This window comes from Varanus komodoensis, unplaced genomic scaffold (assembly GCF_004798865.1).
Source record: "Varanus komodoensis strain SLA01 unplaced genomic scaffold, ASM479886v1 scaffold51, whole genome shotgun sequence".
In the NCBI taxonomy this organism is placed as follows: Eukaryota; Metazoa; Chordata; class Lepidosauria; order Squamata; family Varanidae; genus Varanus; species Varanus komodoensis.
Genome location: NW_025336100.1, coordinates 4,105,175 through 4,125,984, shown reverse-complemented (window position 1 = coordinate 4,125,984; position 20,810 = coordinate 4,105,175). Strand labels below are relative to the sequence as shown.

Here is a 20,810-nt window from a genome sequence, read left to right as displayed (position 1 = left end):
CCCATGGCATAGCTGCCATGACGTAGAGACATGGTCCCCCAGCACTACCATTTTTCTTCAACCAATTTTTAGTCCAGTAATCTAATTGGAGCGTATTATACCAATTTACCCTGTCCCAGTATTGCTTGTATCATTTCTTTACTCATTTTCTCTATCCAATCTTTCAACCTAATAACATGTTTCTTCTTCAGTATTTCCTTTAAGCTACTCTTCAGATTTTCTGGGAATCTTTCTGATTCCGTAATTGGATATAATGGCATAATTGATGGGATAAATATATCCCTATATGTATTCCACATATTAACCATATTCTTAAAAAAAAGAGTTTCCTATCTTTTAATAGTCTTATTTTTTTTGTTGGGGAAAGATATTAGGATCCCTCTACATCTTGATATTCTAATTTACTCCATATTATCTTATCTGGCTGCAGTACACATGTATATTCTGGTATATTCCTCATTTGATTAGCTATATAATAAAATTTCACACTGGGAATACTTAAACCCCCTGTGTTCTGGGGTATATACCGTCTTTTTAAGTTAAGTCCTACTTCTTTATCCCCATTACAAAATTTATTAATCATGTTTTGCCATTCTTTCAAATCTTTCTCTGTTAACCTAATTGGTAACATCATAAGCAAATAATAATAATTTTAGGCAAGATCTTCATTATGAATGCTGCTATTCTACCAAATCAGGATAAACCAATCTTTTTAAATTCATTCATCTTCTCTTTCACTTCATATTTTAACTTATCAAAATTGTTCTCTTTTAAACATTGCAGTTTTTATATTTACTCCTAATATTACATCTCTTAACTTCTCACTTGCTTTTAATATGACCCTTTCCCAATTTTTTACAATTAAATAACATCTGATTTGTCCAGGTTTACTTGTAAACCCTTTATTTCTCCAAATTCTGTTAAATGTCTCTTAATTTGATCCATAACCTTAACTGGTTAAGAGTGTGTGATATGAGTATTTCTGCTCTAAATTTTATTTCATATCATTTCTGTAACAAAAAGTGTTTGAATATTGTTATCTGTGGCTCTTCCTTTGCTGTTTATTTCCTTTCAGAGAGAAACCAATTTCAGGTCTATTTCTTTTCCTTTCCTGAGTTCTCTGAACCCTGCCATATTGTAGTGCAATTATACTAAATGCATGTTCTTGAACATGTATATGCAGGTGCACATGCATATGAGGACAAGCGGCAGCACAAATAATTACTTCATTGACCTGAACATTGAGCCTCAAACCTGCATTAACGCTATCATGATACTTCACGTTCAATAGTTATTGAAAGTGACATTTGTTCTTCCAGATTTTTGCTTTACGAAAAACCAGCCCAACCAAGTTTCAGAAGTATGCCACTAACTTCTTCCGAGGAACTTCTGTATTTATGATCCCAGTTGCTGCAACTGTACCTTCAGTAAGTATTTAGCTTTAGTGAATAATTTATAACAGTAGCACTGTGGTGGGTAATATCCTTTCTCCCCAGCTTTGGAGTATTTTGAGAACCATACTTTTCCAGTGTGGAGCCCTGAAAACACTTTTATGCAATGGTGTTATCATGTTATTACTACAGTTATTAACTTCATTTCTGCCATCCAATAACCAATCTCTTTGCATAGATCAGAACAATTTATAGCATTACAAAGCATGAGATACCACATAGCATTTAAGCAAAATTTTAAAAAGTTTAAACAGCAAAAACAATATAAAATCAGTATTAAGGTGGACAGTATTATCCAGCACCGAGTATATTGAAAGTACCCTGTGCAGCTCCTGTGCAGCTGCTGTTGCAGAAGGGTCACAGCTTCCTAGTCAGGTGCATGCCTTGCATGCATGAGATGAGGTTCAGTTCCTAGCATCTTCAGGTAAAAGTATCAGATTGCATGTAAAGACCTCAGCCTGAGACCTTGGAGAGTCCATCCTGCTCAAAGCAGATGGTACTTGGATAAATGGCAAGTCTCACATAGTATCAAGCTACTTTATTTGATTTCATTTTTTAAAGCGTTCTTCCTCCCTCCCTCCCTCCCTCCACGTGTGCAAGAGAGAGAGAGCATAACACATCCTAATCCACACTGATCATAAAAAAAAAACTGTAAAGTCATTTGCTTGTTGGATCTGGTGTCATTCCACTACTGAAACATTTCTATCACCCAGTTTTCTTCTTTGTAGCCTCCACGACTCTCACTTTTCTTTTGTCTTTCACCCTTTTATTAGAGCATTCCCAGACTATACCAAAGTCTGAACCTACCTCTGCTGGAGCTGAGCTAATGCCATCTGGTCCCTTTCCTATGCTTCATGGTGCAGGGCGATTACAGTCCAGTATCTGCTAGGACTAGGACTCTAGCACAGTAGTTACTCGATTTGTCTGTCTTTGCATGAAACCATCTCAGTCTTGCTTCATCTGATACATACGTACTTATGTATTTGTTTAAAACTTTTGTATCTCATCCTATACATAGAAGTCTCAGGACAGTCAAACCAAAGGCACAGCATTATATCTATAATAAAAACCCAACTAAAATAAATCTTAAAATAATGGGAGAGTAAAAAGGTTTTGGCCTGGTGCCAAAAATAATAAAGTGTCAGCACCAGGTGCACTCAACCCTAAAAGAGACAATCTTCCCTTTACATTTCTCATCTGCTGTCAGACACTCCTTTGAATGGTGAATGTCTTACCTCACCTACTATGAAGGTTGCCATTCCACACTTCTGAACTGGTACAGTTGCAATAGATGCTTCATTCTGGGTTTGGGGAGCACACTGCTGTTTCCTCACAATCAGGACTGGTCACAAGAGAACGTGTGCTCCAGAGTCACCACGTGGAATATTTTGCCATGGCAAAAGCCTTCCAAGCATGCAAACCTCCCATTGACTTTCTGTTCAAACTGCATCAGATAACACCACTTTGCTATTGTTCCTTAGTCTCACTCTGAACTTTTGGGATTGGTGCACAACATCACAGTTTCACCCTAGTTGCCATTCACATGGCAGGAACAGCCTACAACCTGGCTGATAGTCTAAGCCAATTGGAAACATTTCCTTCCCTTCTTGACTTCCCAGCTAGAACCTAGATTCCGTTCACTCAACATAAATCAGGCTTTCTCTGTGGGATAGTATCCTTTTGGAAAACCTGTCACCTACTCGTGCCTGTATGGTCTGGGACATGGGCAGCAGGAAGCTAAACAGAGGCACTAGGACCCAGATAATACAGTCAATAAACTATATGGCAAAAGGCCAGTCACCAGTCAAATCCATGTCATTATCCAGAGCAAGCCAAGGTCAAACCAGGAGCAAACAGGAAAGCAAACAAAGCATAGTCCAGATAGCAAAACATGGTCAAAACAAGTCAAATATCAGAAGCCAAGAAGATAGCATAAGGGCAGGGATACCTTTGGGACAGGATCAAGGCCCAAGAGCAAGAACAGGAATAGGAGCAACAGCAGACAGGCTCTCCCACCACAGAGAGTTTCAGCACACTGGAGACCAGTATTGCTGAGGCAATTTCTGGGAGGATGAGCTACTTAAATAATTCTTCCCCCATGGTTCCCAGGTGGTGTTCATGACGGCCCTGGCAGCTGCAGCAGAGTTTGGGACCATCCCTGCAACCAGGACTGCTATTCTGGTGTTTGGCCAGCAGGAGGAGCCCTGACGCTACCCAGATCCTCACAGTGCCTTTCAATGACTGGCCAAATGGGTCACATCAACTATCTCGCTGGCTCATCTACCACCCCCTTTCCAAGAAAAGGGGGCACTCTGCTAGGCCAGTCATTTCTTCAGCTGCATTCATCAGTGTAATGCCAGTATGCTGCTCAGGGCTGTAGCCACATGGGCTCAGCTATCCACTTTCAGCATGCATTATTGTTGTCAGAATCAGCCATGTTTCCTTTGGCAGAGCTGTCCTTGATCCTTGTGTGATCTTCCGCCAAAGTCCTTAACTTGTCACCTGTGTGTGAGTTACAGAGATCACAAAGGAGGACAAGTTCCTTTCTTGTAAACTGTAGTTCTTTGAGTGGGCATCTATGCACTTGCACAATCCATCCTCCCCCCTCCCCGCAGTGCTGCATAATTTATTTTCTCCACTGTGGCAGGTGTGGAACTGAGATGCAGGTGGAAGCCACACCTGGAGCCATGCACAGAGGAAGAGGGTGGGGCTCCTACCAAAATGCTCTAGTTAACTCTAAAATGCTCCAAATGCTGCTGTGCACATTTGTAAGAGTGCACATCATGACCACTCAAACAACTAATTACAGGTAAGCAACCTATTCTTGTTCTTTCCCAAGTGTAAAATTCAATACTTAGATTTTGATTGTGCAAGACATTGTGCAGGTTGTTGATAAATACAACTTCAGTAGACTAGGCATTGCTAGTGTAATGTTTGATGTAGTTCATTAACCTTAAGTGAAGCTGTGTAAACATTGCTTCCAGGAGACTTTTTTTAAGTGCTTGAAAAAGTGTAAGCACCAGGTATAGTGGTTAATGAATCTGACAAGGACCACATGAATCCATGTTTGAAAAGAGGTAAGAGCACTTTTATGCCATATCAAGAGCTTAAAATCTAATAAAATGTACTGTTTCACTTGTGGATATTCCTAACAAAGAATGGTAACACATTCACTTGGAAGTGTAAAACTTTTGCTGCATCTCTGCACTATTAAAAATATTTCTTCTCTTTTTTATTGCAGTCCGTAGCTTTGTATTGGATGTCCTCAAGCTTCATGGGACTGCTATTCAACCTTCTCCTTCGTTCTCCTGCATTTCGTAGACTATGTCGCATACCGCGGACCAAGTCTGATTCAGATACTCCTTACAGAGACATTCTTGCTACCTTCTGTGCAAAATATTTCTTGAAGTGAAGTATTTGTACTGTGAGGCATCCAACAGATTGAAATTGAATGATGTTCTGTCAGATTATTTAATTTGGCAGCTTCATAGTAGGAATAATAACCAGTGTATTTATTTTGATAATAAAGAAATTCAAATCACTAAGATATATTGGGAAGACTTGGGCTGATGTTGGAAGAATGGGAAGATGTGTGTTCCTCCATCCCAGTAATTGTTACTGACTTTGAGGGGTGTGGGCATGATTTCAGCTTGCTTAGAATTTCTGGAATTCTGCAGCTTAAAATACATTTTTCTTGCCCTTGTAAGTGAAGTGAGAAACTTGGATGCATAAAGGTGTTGTGTCCATGTATTGCCACTCATTACCCTCCTGCAGTGGGCCAAAGGAGAACTTTGAGATTCCAAGGAAATAATATGCAAGATCCAGCTTTACTTACAAGGAGGAACGTTCTTTATTGTTGCAACAAGCACATTGCTAGCTAGATTTGCAAAGGGTTTAGCAAGAAAGGCTCAGAATGCTCAGTGTGGGCAAGCCTGCTAAGAGGCTCGTCAGCTGGAATGGGTAATCAACAAAACTTCCTCCAGGATGTTTGTTGTCTGAACTCCACGTGAAGGAAAATGGCTAGCCTTTATAGACCACTCATGGGAAAGGGATGGCAGTTACACAGGGACAGTCACTAAGCAGCATGAAACTACCTGTTTGCCTTGTTAGCAAGTCCAAATGTTACGTGCTCCTTCCCATCATTGTACTCTGCAGTCCATGCAGTTTCTCATCCTCACTAGCCAGCGACAAGCCATAACACCTAGGGCTTTCTATTAGTGCAAGTCAAGCTGCAACAGCATAAGCTAAGTAAGCATATAGCGAGGCACAAGCTCATTAGCTGCTTCTGCTCTCAAAACAGCGGATGGCATTGTATACATTCTTTGGCCATCTTTCCCAGGGCCTTGTTGAAACACCACCTAGTGAGCTAGGCAAGTTAACTTCAGGGCAGCATTTTTACTTATGCTGAACAAAGCCTACTACAGTCAAAGGCAGAGACCCAGGCCCTGATTTTTTTTAAAGCTCAGGCCGAATGAAGTCTTGAAAGCACAAAACTAAAGTTAACTGAGCTTTAGATATTGCAAAATTTAGTTTGCTTCTAGAGTTTTGTGCATAACCTGTTCTGTGGACTGGGTATTGTCGAGCAACAAAGGTAAGTGTCTGGCCTGAAGGTTATATCTTGCAAATTAGAGAAAAACAGGTCACTTTTGCACACCCATCACATTCCATCCCATCTGCTGCTGGCCTTGTTGATTTTCATATAAAAAGTGAAAATGGTCCCCTATGACTAGTTTATTGGGTTTTAAGAAATTCCTACCTTTGCACTAAGCAGTCTTTTGAAAATACCTTTAAAAGTGAAGGTTTTATGTGGTTTTGTAGTTAGATTTACTTTTTTCAGTAGGATTAACACACAGAATAGTATGTGCCTCTTACATGAGCAATTTTTTCATAAATACAAGCCATCTCTAAATATCAGAGCCTCAGTTTATAGAAAGTCAAACTTGTAGTTTAACAGCACAATCCTATTGGAAGCCTTATAATCCTCTGAACTGGGGTCTCCTATGCAGTGCAGAAGCTAGGAGGACCATTTGGATTAACTGTGGCACGTCACAGCAGGAGGGAAGGAGGCTGAGGGACTAGTAGGATAAATCTGGACAGCATCAGATTTTTTTCCTCTCTAACCCAGAAATCCATCTTCAAAGTATGACCTCAGAAAAACAATTTCTCCAAGGTCTTAACAGCAAGCTTGGAGAGGAACTTTTGGGGTTGAAGAGAAGAGTGTATTACTCCCAAGATACAATTTATCCTGGCAGCCACAAGGTTAGAAAAAGGCATTCTAAGCCTATATTTTGCTATGAACCAGATGCCATAAACTAGTAACTGGAGGTGCCCACCACCTTTTTGCCTTATCTGGGAGCTTCCAAAAGTATCTGGCAAGATGATAAACGAGACAGACCACTCAATTGATCCAGAAGGCACTTTAATGAAGTCACCTAAGGCATTCTAACACGTACACACGCATGAAAATTACATAAAAGGCTGACATACAGATATTTCACTACCTAAATCAAGTGATTAGTCATATTGCTGACATATTGTCCCATGCAGATAGACTGACACATTTTGAATGCACCTTGGTCTTGCTATATTACTATATCCATCCAGGATGCCTCAATTCTTGTTTGCATTTAGATTTAACATTCTGTGAATCATGCAAGCAACCACCAACTTTCAACAGGAATTGAGCCCTAAATTGTCTTCATTAGCTCAGTGGCTTGATAGAAGTTCTATGCAAATCAATGGAATTTAGGCACATCTCCCTTATTGGAAAGGGCTGCCCTTTCACAGGGCAGCTAGGGCACTTCTGAAGTCCCAGATATCTTATTCATGCCTTACCTGCAGCAGTCTGAAAGACACTGGGGCAGGCAAGTCTTTTTTAATACCAGTTAGGGAACACCTGAAAGTGTGCCTGGTGTTTATAGGGGTGATGCCATTGTTAATCCCACATCGGTGTTGGCTAGGGCTATGATGAGCTATTAATGAGCTAGGATGCAACCAAACAGCCAGCCCCATGCATGTGGCTACACTTTCAGACACTGCTGGAAAAATACGAAAGTGTATAGCAATGCTATAGAAAATTCTGTTTCAGTCCTAAAGAGAACTTAACATTCATATTATCAAGGTCAACTGCACAAATGCCAGCTACAATTATCTGTTGAAACTAGAACATTCTCTGTTATTGAAAAGTTACAGTAAAATTATTAAAAGGCATAAATTATAGAACCAAACAGTCCAATAAGGCATTTGAGTACCAACTGGTTTCAGCCCTTTCCCGTAAGTGCAGTCTTGGTTTTGTGCATTTAAAGATACCACACAACCTGTGATTACGATCTTCTTCCAACAGATCTACTCCAAGAAGCCAGATGGTTCAAATTTCATATAAAATATTACTTTTGGTAAATGTTTTCTGTAAAAATGAAATGAAAGCAATTTAAAATGACCAGTGTGTTTAAACACTTTAAAAAAGATTACATGAAAAAGTAAAAAAATAGATTTGAAGGTAACATTCACTTTCAGTATTATTGAAAACCTGGTAGACCTTCCATTTAATAGACATATTTTAAGGCAAGGTATCAAGCTGGCACCATGATGATAAATGCTATGCGACAGTCTGAAGGCAGAATGGATTTCAGGAGCTAAATGTGGTCAGAGGACTGGCTTCTCACATACACTGACAGAACCATCTTCCATGCCAAAGTAAACCCGCTCTGCCATGTTGATGAAGAGTCCTGTTTCCACCACTCCTACAATAGAAAAGCCATGTTACTTTTAACTGCTATCAGTAAAATCAGACAAAGCTCCTTCACACTTCCCTGACCCTTCTGAGGCAGAAACTACGTTACATAGATTGCACAGCATGATGTTTACTGTAACTGCACTCTATCCCAGTTTGGATTAGTATTAATCCCCTTGTTCATTTGCTTCCATCATTTCCACTCCCCACTACATGGGGATTCAGAAAAAGAAGTGGAAAGCTACCACTGGAGATAGAATAGATGGCTTGTATGGGACAGAAGAGGAGGCAGAAGGGAGACTGCAGTAGATCATGAAGGTTTCTAAACCCCCATTAGTTGTTAAAAGTTGCATATAAAACTGCAGGTTAAAAAAATGATAGGGAAGAGCAGGTTGCTTACCTGTAACTGATGTTCTCTGACTGGCCATCTGTGCAGTCACACATATGGGTTCTGCGCCTGCGCAATGCCTTTGGCCGGAAGATTAACAGCTAACGGTTTGGCGGGAAACTCCGCTCCCCCTCCCCCCTAGTAGTATATAAGGAGCGGAGTGTCCGCCATTTTCCAGTCTTTGACAGACCAGACGTTCGCTCCTGAACAAAAAGTTGTAAAAAGAACTAAAGTAACAGGAAAAAATTTTGTCGGTATGGAATAAAACAAAACCTCTTAGTGGTGCAACAAGCAGAAAAAATAGCTCCGACCGAAAAAAAAAAGTCGGACCACCCGTGACACCAAGCGGGGCCAGTGGGTGGGTTGTGTGACTACACAGATGGTCACTCGAAGAACATCAGTTACAGGTAAGCAACCTGCTCTTCTTCGTCGTAGCCTCTGTGCATCACACATATGGGTAGAATAAAAAGCTTACCCAAAATGGCGGAGGGAGGTGTCATCCATGAAGAATAGATGAAGAACAGTCCTGTCTAGCACGAACATCCAATCTATAATGTCTTGCAAAAGTACATAGAGTAGCCCAGGTGGCAGCTCTGCAGACATCCTCAATCGGGACTCCTGATGCGAAGGCTGAAGAGACAGCTACAGCCCTAGTGGAGTGGCCCCTTGGAGTTGTCAGTAAGTCTCTCTTAGTTAACTGATAAGACAGAGTAATAGTGTTAACTATCCATTTAGATAGTCTCTGAGGAGTAACTGGGAAGCCTCGGTTTTGTTCTGAATATTTAATGAAGAGTCTATTAGAGTGATGAAAAGACTCTGTCCTTGATCTGTAAAAAGCTAGGCAACGACGAACATCTAGCATATGCAGAGACCTCTCGACTGGATTCAAAGGAGCCGGAAAAAATGCAGGCAAGATAATTTCCTGATCCATGTGGAAAGAGGTAGCCACCTTTGGGAGAAAAGATGGATCCATTCTTAATACTACTTTCTCCTTGTGAAAATTCAAAAATGGAGGATCTACTCTGAGGGCACAAAGTTCACTAGATCTACGGGCTGAAGTAACTGCTATAAGGAAGGCAGTTTCCCAAGAGACAAGACGTAGATCAATTGTTTCCGGGGGCTCAAAAGGAGGCTGTGTACCACTGAGAGACTCCAAGTGGGCATAAACGGCCTAATTGTTGGATGGAGATTGCCAAGTCCTTTGAGGAATCTCTTAATCAGTGGCTGAGAGAAAATGGAAAACCCCTGCACAGTCCTGCGGTAATAGGAGATTGCCACCGTATACACTTTCATGGAGGAAGGTTTAAGACCAGAACGGTGAAGCTCGAAGAGGAACTGGAGGATCTGATCTATAGATGCGGAGGGCACTGAAAACGAATGAGATTCGGCAAAACTAGAGAATCTACGTCACTTTGCCACATACGATTTTCGAGTGGATTGTCTTAATGCAGAGTCGAGAATATATTGTATATCAGGATGCAAAGCCTGTGAATCCGACAGCGTATTCACTGGATCTGACGAGGAAGAGGCGGTAGGCGAATTCACAGCATGGACCTGTGTGTCCATGGTAGGAACGGAATGAGTAAGGACTGCATACGGATTGGTACCGTGCCGGCGTTCAATGTTATCGAATTCGTCAGGCGGTCAGTTTCAGCGACGGTAGGTCCAGGTGTCGGATCGAGCCCTCCTGCTGCATTATAAGAGACGGAAGGAAGCTGAAGGTATTCTTCCCGAGAAATACGAAGAAGTGTCAAGAACCATGGCTGACGTGGCCACCAAGGAGTTATCAGTAGCCCTGTGGCCCCATTGTGAATCACCTTTGCTAGTACTCTCATGATGAGGGGAATCGGGGGGAAAGCATAAAAGGTCATATCACTCCAGGGAATCATGAAGGCATCCCTGGACGTCCCCTGCCCGATTCCCGCTCTTGAACAAAATTTTTCGCACACGCTGTTTTGTCGGGTGGCAAACAGGTCTATCTCTGGGAGGCCCCATCATTGGAATAGCCTGTCGCAAATCTGGTGGTCCAGTTCCCATTCGTGTGACCGTGACATGTGTCTGCTCAAGATATCTGCTTCCACATTGTCTGTGCCCGTGAGATGTACTGCAATAAGAGTGATGCCTCTCAGTATGCACCACTCCCAGATTCGCATTGACAAACGGGCTAATTTCGGGGACCTTGTCCCCCCCTTGTTTAAGTGAAAAACTGTGGCTACGTTGTCCGAGGTTACCTGGACAACCTGACGGTGAAGCACGTCTTCGAATGACTGTAGTGCTTTGAACATGGCGAGAAGTTCCAGGAAGTTGATATGGTTCCTGGAGTCCTGACAGTTCCAAACCCCCTGGGTGTGTAGACCGGAGCACAGGGCTCCCCATCCCAGAAGGGATGCGTTCGTACCGAGAGTCCAAACGGGACTCCGATGTTTAGGTTGCTTGACTTTGTCCACCATAGTAGAGACTGAAAAACAGAGGACGGGAGTCGAATCCGCTTCGTAGGAAGATCCCTTTGTGGTCGGAAACTCCCACTGAAGGACAATTGGAGGGGGCACAGTCGGAGTTTGGCATGTGGGACTACGGCGATGGACACTGCCACATGTCCCAACAGTCTTTGAACAGATCGGGCAGGAACAATTCTTTCTCGTCGAATCCAGCGAATGTGTCGAGTGATAGCATGTTGTCTGTCTCGAGGGAGGAAGGCCGTCGCCACCGTAGAATCCAGTCGGGCTCCAATAAAGTTGATCGTCTGTGTAGGGAGAAGAGAAGATTTCTGACGATTAATGTAGAGTCCAAGGTCTTGCAATAAATCACAGGTCATATTTACAGTGGAGGTAAGTCCTTCCCTAGTCCGGGAAACCAACAGCCAATCATCGAGGTATGGGTATATCTGAATTCCACATAGTCAAAGGTATGCACAGATGGGAGCCATACACTTCGTGGAAACTCTCGGTGTGGTGGCCAGTCCAAATGGCAGCACCCCAAATTCGTAGATTTCAGAGGCTACAGCAAAACGGAGGAAGCGCCTATGCCGTGGATGTATCAAAATATGAAAATAGGCATCCTTCAAGTCCAGCAAAGCGAACCAATCCCCTCTCCCCAGCAACGGGAGGATATTTTGAAGTGTGGTCATCCGAAACTTCTTTGGTGTTACAAATTTATTGAGAGCTCTCAAGTCCAATTTCGGCCGAAGCCCTCCATCTCATTTCAGGACCGTAAAATATCTAGAATAGAATCTGTGGAGTTCTTCCGATGAAGATAAGCGACGAACGGTTCCTTTAGAGAGGAGTTGGTAAATTTCATCTAACAATACCAGGGAGCATGGCGTAAACCGGATAGGACTCGATGATGGAACAACATCGAATTCAATTCTGTATCTGTGCTGGATGATGGATAACACCCACCCATCAGATGTAATGGACTCCCAAACGGGGAGTCGGCTTTTCAGCCGGTCCCCAAATGAGAGGGGGGAGGGTGGGGTTGGAAGGGGGGGAAAGGTTCGCTCGTCCCATCAGCGCTGACGTTTATCTCCGTCGAAGCGGTGGCGGGCTTGCTGGAAATGCTAAGGTGGTTGCTTGCGGCGCTGCTGGCAATGCTGTGGCTGCTGGCAGGGTGGATATTGCTGCCTATATTGAGGGTGAGTCCACGACCACTTATGTCGAGGGGGTGGTTGTCATTCCATGTGCCGGGCAGTCATCCTCGACTCGTGGATCTTCTTCAACTTTTGATTGGTTTTAGTGTTGAAGAGGCCGGATCCATCAAAGGGCATCTCCTCAATCCTCCTTTTCATCTCCTCAGGAAAGTTGCAGTTATGCAACCATGCGTGTCTCCAAAGAGAGATGGCGCTGACGAGAGCCCTCGAGTACATATCCACGTGGTGTCTGGTGGTGGATAGTTGTTGCACGGCGACCTGCATTGCCTCCTTTACAAACACCCTCGCTAAGTCGCCTTGATTATCAGGGAGGGTGGCGATGATGTTGTCCAGGCGCTGCATTATAAAGTATTGATAACGCGCCAGAGTCGCCTCATAGTTGGAAATTCTTAGGCCCAGACCTGAACCCGCATAGACCTGGCACGCAAGGGAGTCAATCTTTCTTCCCTCTTTGTCCCGGGGCACTGTATGACCCTGTGCCTCCCGAGCCTGAGACGATTCTACCACCACCGAATTTGGCTTGGGGTGGCGGAGGAGGAACGGAATGTCCCCTTCACAGGCTCGATACATTGCCTCGTATTTTCTAGAGGTCGGTTGAGACTGCGCCAGGAGGTCCCACGGTTGGGTCATCACTTGTCGGAGGGTCGTAATAAGTGGTAAAGTGATGGAGGTCGATTGTTCTCCCCACACGACATCGTAGAAACAGTCAGTGCTAGGTCTCGGTTGTTGGCTCGCTTCAATCTCCAACGACTTCACCAGCCTGGACATCAGTTCGGCAAACGTGATGTGCAGCTCTTCCAGTGATGGCGGACCTTGTGAAGTGACCGCAGCGTCAGGTGAAGTTGAATCGACCTCGGACTCATCAGAGTCCACCCAATATGGAGGCGAGACGCTGGAGGAACCCCCTGGTGCCTGGGATCTCTCGCTTTCCTGAGACAGTGCATGCCCGGCGCCCCTCAAAGCCGTAGAGTGGGGTTGATCCCAATGTTCAGTTGGGGGGGATCGAGCTCTAGCAGCCGGGCAGTATCTGATGGATGGACAGTCGGACCATCTTGGTGCAGACGAGTACCGGGAATGGTACCAGTCATCAGAGCGGGGTTCCGAAGAGTGGCTCCTCCGATCTCCCGTTGGGGACAATCCGGTACCCGGGTCGAGCTCAAAAAGTGGCACAGGAGTTGGGGATTGGGCCCTCGACGGAGAGTCTTGGATCTCGCCATCAGAGATCGAACAGCGAGGTGTAGCTCAGATTCCATACGACGCGAGGAGGCTGGAGGGGTGACTCTCATCGCCGCTTGAATAGTCAGACCTGACAGTGTCAGTACCGAGGCCGCAGTCGGAACCGAAGAGGCCGCCGAACCCGAGCATCGAAATTTCGAATGCTCAGGCCTCTTCTGTTTCTTTGCTGATTTCTCGGCCTTATCTTTCTTGGCCCTTTTGTGCACAGGCAGATTCTCAGGAGCACTGTGCTTCCTCTTTTCCTTCTGTTTCTTGGGCAGAGAAACAGGCTGCTCCCCGATGATAGAAGCACCCTCACCTGAAGGGCGTAAGGGCGGAGCAGTAGAGGAAGAGGCCGGACGTTGTGGCGGTTCAGTAGAGGCCGGGTGGAGGTCTGGTGGGGCTGAAGTTGTAGTGGTCTTAGCCACCAGCCGGTCGGATTGTAGGAGGGCCTGGTCCCACAGGAGTTTCCATAAACAGTTCTCCCTGTTCTTCCTGGCCTGTTTTGAGAAGGCCAGGCAATGGACACACTTGTCCACCCTGTGGCCCTCCCCTAAACAGAGGAGGCACAGGTCCTGCAGGTCTGCAGCGGGCATTTTAGAGCCACACTCTCCGCACTTGCGGAACGCCGCTCGTTGAGCCATTGCGGAAAAAGAAGAAAAGAAGACAGCAAAGTGGGAATAGATAATATTTTTGTGGCTGTTGTTTTATAGGAACGAGAAACAAGCAAAAAACAAAGAGAATAACTGGACTAATACATTAAGGTAAGAAAGGAATACTAACTTGGAAGGAACAAGAGAAAAAGATTCGAACAAGAGAGCACGAGGCACGATCTAAGTGAGAGCGAAGTGGCACGAGACACAATGAACGGCGGTCGCAGACTGGAAAATGGCAGACACTCCGCTCCTTATATACTACTGGGGGGAGGGGGAGTGGAGTTTCCCGCCAAGCCATTAGCGGTTAATCTTCCGGCCAAAGGCACTGCACAGGCGCAGAACCCATATGTGTGATGCACAGAGGCCATGACGAAGAACATGTGATCCTTGTGCTTCTTACTATTGCAATCCATTTATACCCCATGCTTTATTCCTCTTCTGAGGAACTCAGACCATGCCTCCCTTTTCCTCAGCATCTCTCACCAGTGAAATACTACTTTAAAAGTGAGTTGGTTGACTTACTCCACCATTACTACCAGAAATTGGATGGAGCAGTAGCTTTTACAGCTTATACTGAGAAAACAGCTCAGCAGACTGATCTAAAACTTTGCAGTGTAGGAAAGAGGGATGTTGGTGAGGATGATCCCTGCCACACTTTTTGAGGTAGATAGGACAAGAAACTCCTCATTTAAAGTCTGATGAGTGCCCACCAGCACCAGCACTTTCACGGGCATTGTCTATTCTCCCCTGTTCAGGCATGCATGGTGTTTACAGTATAGGAACATTTCTGCTAGTACAGAGTTTTTTATAGAACAGTTTGATATCTATAGTAAGGTGGAAAGTATAGTAGGAGTTGTGTCACAGAAAGTATGTGGGTAGGTATCCTACCCACATAAGGTATGTGTAGGTTTTGAAAAAAGTGATTTTTTCACCCACACTTTAGCTTATGCAATTTGATAAGCTCAAATTTGCAGGATGGCTGGAGAACACAATGGAATATGAGTGCTGCCTGTTTCTGGAATGGGGGCCTCTCAGCATTTCTTAAGCTTTTAATTTTTCCCTTTTTTAACCATGATGAGCCAGCTGCAGGGAGACCTTATGGGTCACTGTAGAAAAAGGAGGAAACGATTATGAGGAAAGATCCCACTGAAACAAAATTCTACTGATCTTCATAAGCTGGAATGCTGGGCTGAAAAAACAGAACTGAATTCAACAGACAAATGCAAAATTCAGTACTTAGGAAAATGAAACCAAATGCACAGTTGGAAGATGGGAGATACTTGACTCAGCAATGTAACAAGCAAGAAGAATCTTGTAATTGCTGTAGATCACAAGCTGAATATAAGTCATCAATCTGATGTGGCTCCAAAAAGGGTGAACACTAATTTAGGCTGCATTAACAGAAGTATTACTGCCAAATCACAGGAAGTACTAGTTCTTTACTCAGCATTGGTTAGGCCTCATTTGGAGTACTGTGTCCAGTTCTGGGCACCACAGTTTAAGAAAGATGCAACCAAGCAACAAGGATGACTGGAAACAAAGCACTATGAGGACTGATTGACAGAGGTGGACATGTTTAACCTCAAGAAGAATGAGGGAGATATGATAAAACTCTACAAGTACCTGAAAGGCTGTGACAAAGGGGAAGGGCTGGATCTCATTTCAATTATCCCAGAGTGCAGGACATGGAATAACAGACTCAAATTACAGGAAGCAAAATTCCAGCTGGACCTCAGGAAACACTTCCTGGCTGGAATGAATCACCTAGAGAGGCGGTAAGTTCTTCCACACTGGAGGGATTCAAGGGGCAGTCGGATAGCTTCCTGCAGGGAAACTTTAACTTGGGAGTCCTGCACTGGGCAGGAGGTTGGGCTGTCTTTCTGGACTGTGGACTGTTTGGACTGTGCTCTTGGACTATGTTTTTGGATTGTGACAACTTGGCCTGTGTTTGCTTGGATCTATCATCTCCCTGGCTTTGAATATGGACTGTTAAACAAAATGCCTCCTGCATCTGGCCCTCTGAACCCACTGCAGGACTCCCCCTTGCACCTGTGCCCTGGTTCTGGCATTCCAACCATCATCACCTGCCTCTCACACCCCAGACCTCACATGTGGTTCATGGTCTGCATTCTTTCCTACATTACTGAGAAGGCTATTTTGGGATGCTACAAGAGCTCTTCCCTCTGTTATGACACATAAGTCTTCATCTGGTGTTGCCTCATCGATGTCTCCCTCCCCGGTCGAATTCAGTGTAAATCCCTCCTGACGAAATGCTTCATGCTGTGGGCAAACATTTTTTCCAGCTTTTGTGAGAAGCAACCCATCCCTTGCTAGCAGTCCATCTGTGGTCCCAGAATATGAATAGCTCACATACGCACCACCTTCATAGCCAATCATTCACCAATAGATGAATGCCTCCCTGTTTATGTAGATCACTGTTGCAGTGATCTTGATGTGATGACTGAGCAGAAACAAGACAAAGGCCTTCTTCGCTACAGACATTTCCAGGTGGTTGATATGCTTGTGGACTTTGTATTCATTCCACATCTTTTGAGTCTTTGGAGAAGCGCACTGGGCTCCCCAACCAGACAGGGAGGCATCCATTGTGAAGTTGGTTCAGGTGGAGTGAATGGCATCCTTTTCAACAAGTTGAAGGTAAGTGTCCACCAATCAGTACTGAATCCAACAGATTTTGGCATCCAAAGGTGCAGCCACTTAAGTCTTCCATGGGGTGATAACTATGGATTAATCAAAGCTTCAGAGGACATACCGAAAGCCATACCACAACTGTTGCTGCCATGAAGCTGAGAAGCCACTGGATTGGGAGGGCCATGACAGTGTATTGCCTGTGAAACCTGATCATCTTGACAACTGCTGCCACTCCTATCTCTGGGAGATATGCTGCTCTTGAGATGCAATCTAGTTGTGCCCCAATGTAGAATATTGACTGGGAAGGGGAAATCTGATTTTCCCAAGTTTAAACAGACTGTTTAACAAAGTGCAGGTAGTGTGGATGGAGCCTAGCAGGTGCCTTTTGGAAGCTGCCACAATTAGCCAGGTGTATGAGTAGGCCTGGACTCCTTGGAGACAAATGGTCATATACCACCATTTACCATTTGGTAAATACTTGCAGGGCTGTAGGCATTCTGAAGGATAAAACACAAAACGGTTTTGGTCTCTCTTTCAAACTGGAAGTGCCCGTGTGAACGTTCTAAGGAGTTGTCTAAGTACATATCCTTCAGGTCTACCAAGATGACCCAATCTCCTCCTTGAAGCAAGGGCAAGATGCTTTGCAAGATGACCATTCAAAACATCTTTGGTATGATGAAGGGGCTGAGGTCTCTCAGGTACACGATCAAGTCAGAGTTCTTCGGCCTACTTCAGTTCCATCAAATATCTGGAATAGAATCCATGATGGACTTGGAAGGAATCAACCTGCTCTATCACACTTTTCAAAATTAACAATTCTACCTCCTCCTCAAGAAGGATGGAGATGGAGCTGTGCTCCTTATGGTACTGAAAGGCCATATGGCATAAAATTTGATCCTGTAACCTTTCTCCACAACAGATAAAATCCAGGCATCCAAGTTATTGCTTCCCATGTGGGAAGGAAGACTAATGCTGATCACATAAAACTGTGAAAGAAATGGACCCAGTCCAGGAAACTAGCCACTGCTGCCACCAATCTCCGTTGGAGTACTTGAAGCCCTGACAATACTTACCAGGACTGTCTTTCCACCTCAATTGCAATGAAAAGTTTTGCCAAGACAATCCATCAGCCAGGAGTGAAAATGGACCAATCCCAAGTCACTTACATGGCCTGAATGGGGAAAATTAGTAGATCCCCAATCTCCTTGCCACTGTCTGTGCCTTATGGATGGTGTCCATGTGTTTTTCTATCTTCACATTGAAGACAAATGGCATCAAATTGTAGCAGTTCAATACATGCTCTTGCAACAGGCCAGACGAGCTGAGGTAGGCATGCCTCCATAGTGCATGACCTTCATGCTGCAATGAAGGTCTCATGGTGTCTCATGGTGTTGATCTGCAGTCAGGAGGAACACGTCACTTAGGGGGAAAGACTGGTGAGCTTCCTCTGGTTCTCTGGTAGGTGGTTGCAAAGGAATGTGTTTTTTTTATCAAAGGAAAAGTTGGTATCTCACCATGATGACCTGTTATTTGGCCACCTGAAGTCCCAGCACAAAGGATGAGTAAATGTGGCTCCCCATATCAAGCAGACAGCATCCTTGTTAACCAGCACTGTGTGCTTGTGATGTGACCTTCCCTGTGCCAGAGCTCAATTTTGGATGTTGGAAAAGAAAGGCCATGTCCTTCTCCTGCACACTATATATGCTTTCCAGACTCTTTGTCCATTGACAACGAGGCCTTCCACAACTTCTGCTCAGTCTGTAGCAGCATGGGCAGAAATGGTATAGTCACAACCATCAATTCCTCCATGTAGATGGCAATGGACCCTGGGTTCAACACTTCTTTCATTTGTAGCTGTGTCACCAGTCCTAGTGACTGGATCATCCTCTGGACTTGCTCAGAAAGGTGGTTCATGTCCACCAATGGAAAACTGAGTCCTGGGCTCCCAAAACTACATCTGGAGAGGAAGCAGACACATAACTGATGAGTAGGTGTCAGTGTCAGATGTGTAGGCAAAGACAAAGGGCATGGTCTGGAAGGAGAGAGGCAGGAGAATGCAATCAATGTCATGCCATAGTGGAGGAGGCAGAAAGTTCTGGGCATGTGTGAAGGTATGTGAGCAGAAAAGCTGCCCATTGTGATCTCAGTGGTGGTCTACAGAATGCCAGGTGGTCCAAGAACTGCTCCCATCTCCTGGATGGTTCAGGATGGTACTCCACTCAGAACTGATGCCCGTAGAAGAGGTCGTGGTTACCAAAATACCCCCATGGATTGTAATATCCCTGTGGTGGCTGACTCCAACAGATATGTTGCCAATTGCAGCACCCCAAAACACCCGAAAAGTAATTGGCCAGAGGAAGGCCACATAGCAAATACATCACAATTATACTGTCCCAGAAGGGAGGGCGGATAAGAACCAAATGAACTTTGTGTAACCCACAGCTAACACACTAGCCTGACCTTGAATACAGTAATCAAAGGGACAGTGGAAACTGGTTCTAGCTGCCATGAAAGTTGTAAATGTGCAGGGAGTAAGAATATGGCAAGCCTGTGTGACTCTCGAGCAGATAAGAAATAGACATGGAAAATGTCTGGTCCTTGACAGAAGAAAGAACTCTTTTTCCAGCATGGGGGTGCATACATTGATGTATCAATACATTAGTTGTGTATTAGGTGACCTAATTGCTTACCTAGGGTATAAAACTCATGTACCAGGGTGCAACTTTCAAGACACTGGTTTGGGCTGAATGTCCCCTTTTGTCTCCCTTTATTCTATAGCACACTAGAATAAAGCTGGTTTTGGCTCTAAGTCTTGTCTCAGGCTCCTTTTGACTTGGGTCTTGGGTCCACCCGGGTTTGCCTTAGCTGTTGACTGGCTGAGTTCGGTAACAGATATAGACAGTAGAAAGGATGGAGATCGAATGACCAGCTGTGGCATGACCCAGACTCCAGAAGGGGGTCCAGCAGGTGCAGCAGCATTCAGAATCATCTGTTGCGGAAGAAAGTTAGTTGTGCAGAGTTCCCCAGGAGTGAAACCCTGCACAACTGCACGCAGCATCCCTCTCCTTTGCTGCCCTTCACACAGATGGCAAAGACTACTCAACCTTTGTTTCACCAGTGTTTGCAGACTTCCTCTCAACTTGGCTTGCTTTGCAACACCAGGCTGAGTGCAAGAAGAAGTCTGTGAATGCTGAGGGACAGATTCCACTAGGATTCATCCCAACTCTAGTGGTGAAGTATAGGATATTGCCTAGGGAAGCTAGAGTATGTTCCAGGCTGCTGTTTAGGTTTCTAGTAGTTAAGAATTTCTTTTATCAATATCCCATTAGTTCCCAGGTTACTCATTCAGGAAAATAAATAAAATAAAGGAGTATTTTAAGAATGGCATGCAGTTCATATTGTATGGAACCAATGTACATGAACAAATCTGTTTAAGATTTCAAATGTAAACAGCACTAAGGAAAAGGAAGCATTTTAAACATGTGTATTGCACCAATACATCTTGCTTTGAAGAATATAATGAAACAATATCGCCTCTACCTTGATACATTTGCAAGTACAGACTAATACTCTCCACCTACCACCCCAGTAAAGGAATAACTGAGGAATTCACAAATGTTTACTTTGCAACAATTCTATACAGCCAAGTCAAAATACAACATATTTAGCTCAGATTTAATTTTGCTCCTGGGATATTCAGATTTCACATATACTTTTATGCTTATTTGTGAACAAAATTATTGGATTCTTAATCATTTTGGAATTCCAACTTACACAATTTGAAAACTATTAATATGTCTGCCAGAAATGGCAAAAACACCTCTTTTTGTCAGACAGTAACTGACAACTGGGATCACCATACAAACACTTTGCAAGATCATCTAGTAAAACAGTATATGAAAATTACCTGGTATCATCTTGATTGCCATATTGACTTCATTCCAGTGATGAACTTTATCAAATTTCCAGTCTAAAATAAAGTTCCCATTGTCTGTCACCACAGGCCCCTAACAAGGAACAGGACCATTTAATGGAAGATATTTAGTAAACCAGGTGGCAAATTAGCATATAG

General features: G+C 44.1%; 2 protein-coding genes across 5 annotated transcripts in view; one reads left to right on the top strand and one right to left on the bottom strand.

Annotated features, from left to right (window-relative positions):
* Positions 1-4,998, top strand: part of LOC123031909 (cytochrome c oxidase assembly protein COX18, mitochondrial-like) — a 12,634-nt gene extending 7,636 nt beyond the window's left edge. The window contains exons 5-7 of one of the 3 annotated variants that reach the window (XR_006416417.1): positions 1,320-1,427; positions 4,099-4,260; positions 4,693-4,823. Coding sequence is in view for 2 of the 3 variants with exons in the window: in XM_044447386.1 (XP_044303321.1) it covers positions 1,320-1,427; positions 4,693-4,863 (279 nt within the window). In the remaining variant the exon portion in view is untranslated. The other 2 variants (XM_044447386.1, XM_044447387.1) reach the window with 2 other exon arrangements.
* A 1,855-nt stretch (positions 4,999-6,853) lies between these two features.
* RPIA (ribose 5-phosphate isomerase A) overlaps positions 6,854-20,810 on the bottom strand; it is a 42,279-nt gene continuing 28,322 nt past the window's right edge. The window contains exons 8-10 of one of the 2 annotated variants that reach the window (XR_006416407.1): positions 20,646-20,745; positions 17,812-18,770; positions 8,141-8,194 (exon numbers count right to left, since the gene is read on the bottom strand). Coding sequence is in view for 1 of the 2 variants with exons in the window: in XM_044447329.1 (XP_044303264.1) it covers positions 8,097-8,194; positions 20,646-20,745 (198 nt within the window). In the remaining variant the exon portion in view is untranslated. Of the gene's footprint in view, positions 8,195-17,811; positions 18,771-20,645; positions 20,746-20,810 lie in introns of both variants that reach the window. The other variant, XM_044447329.1, reaches the window with a different exon arrangement.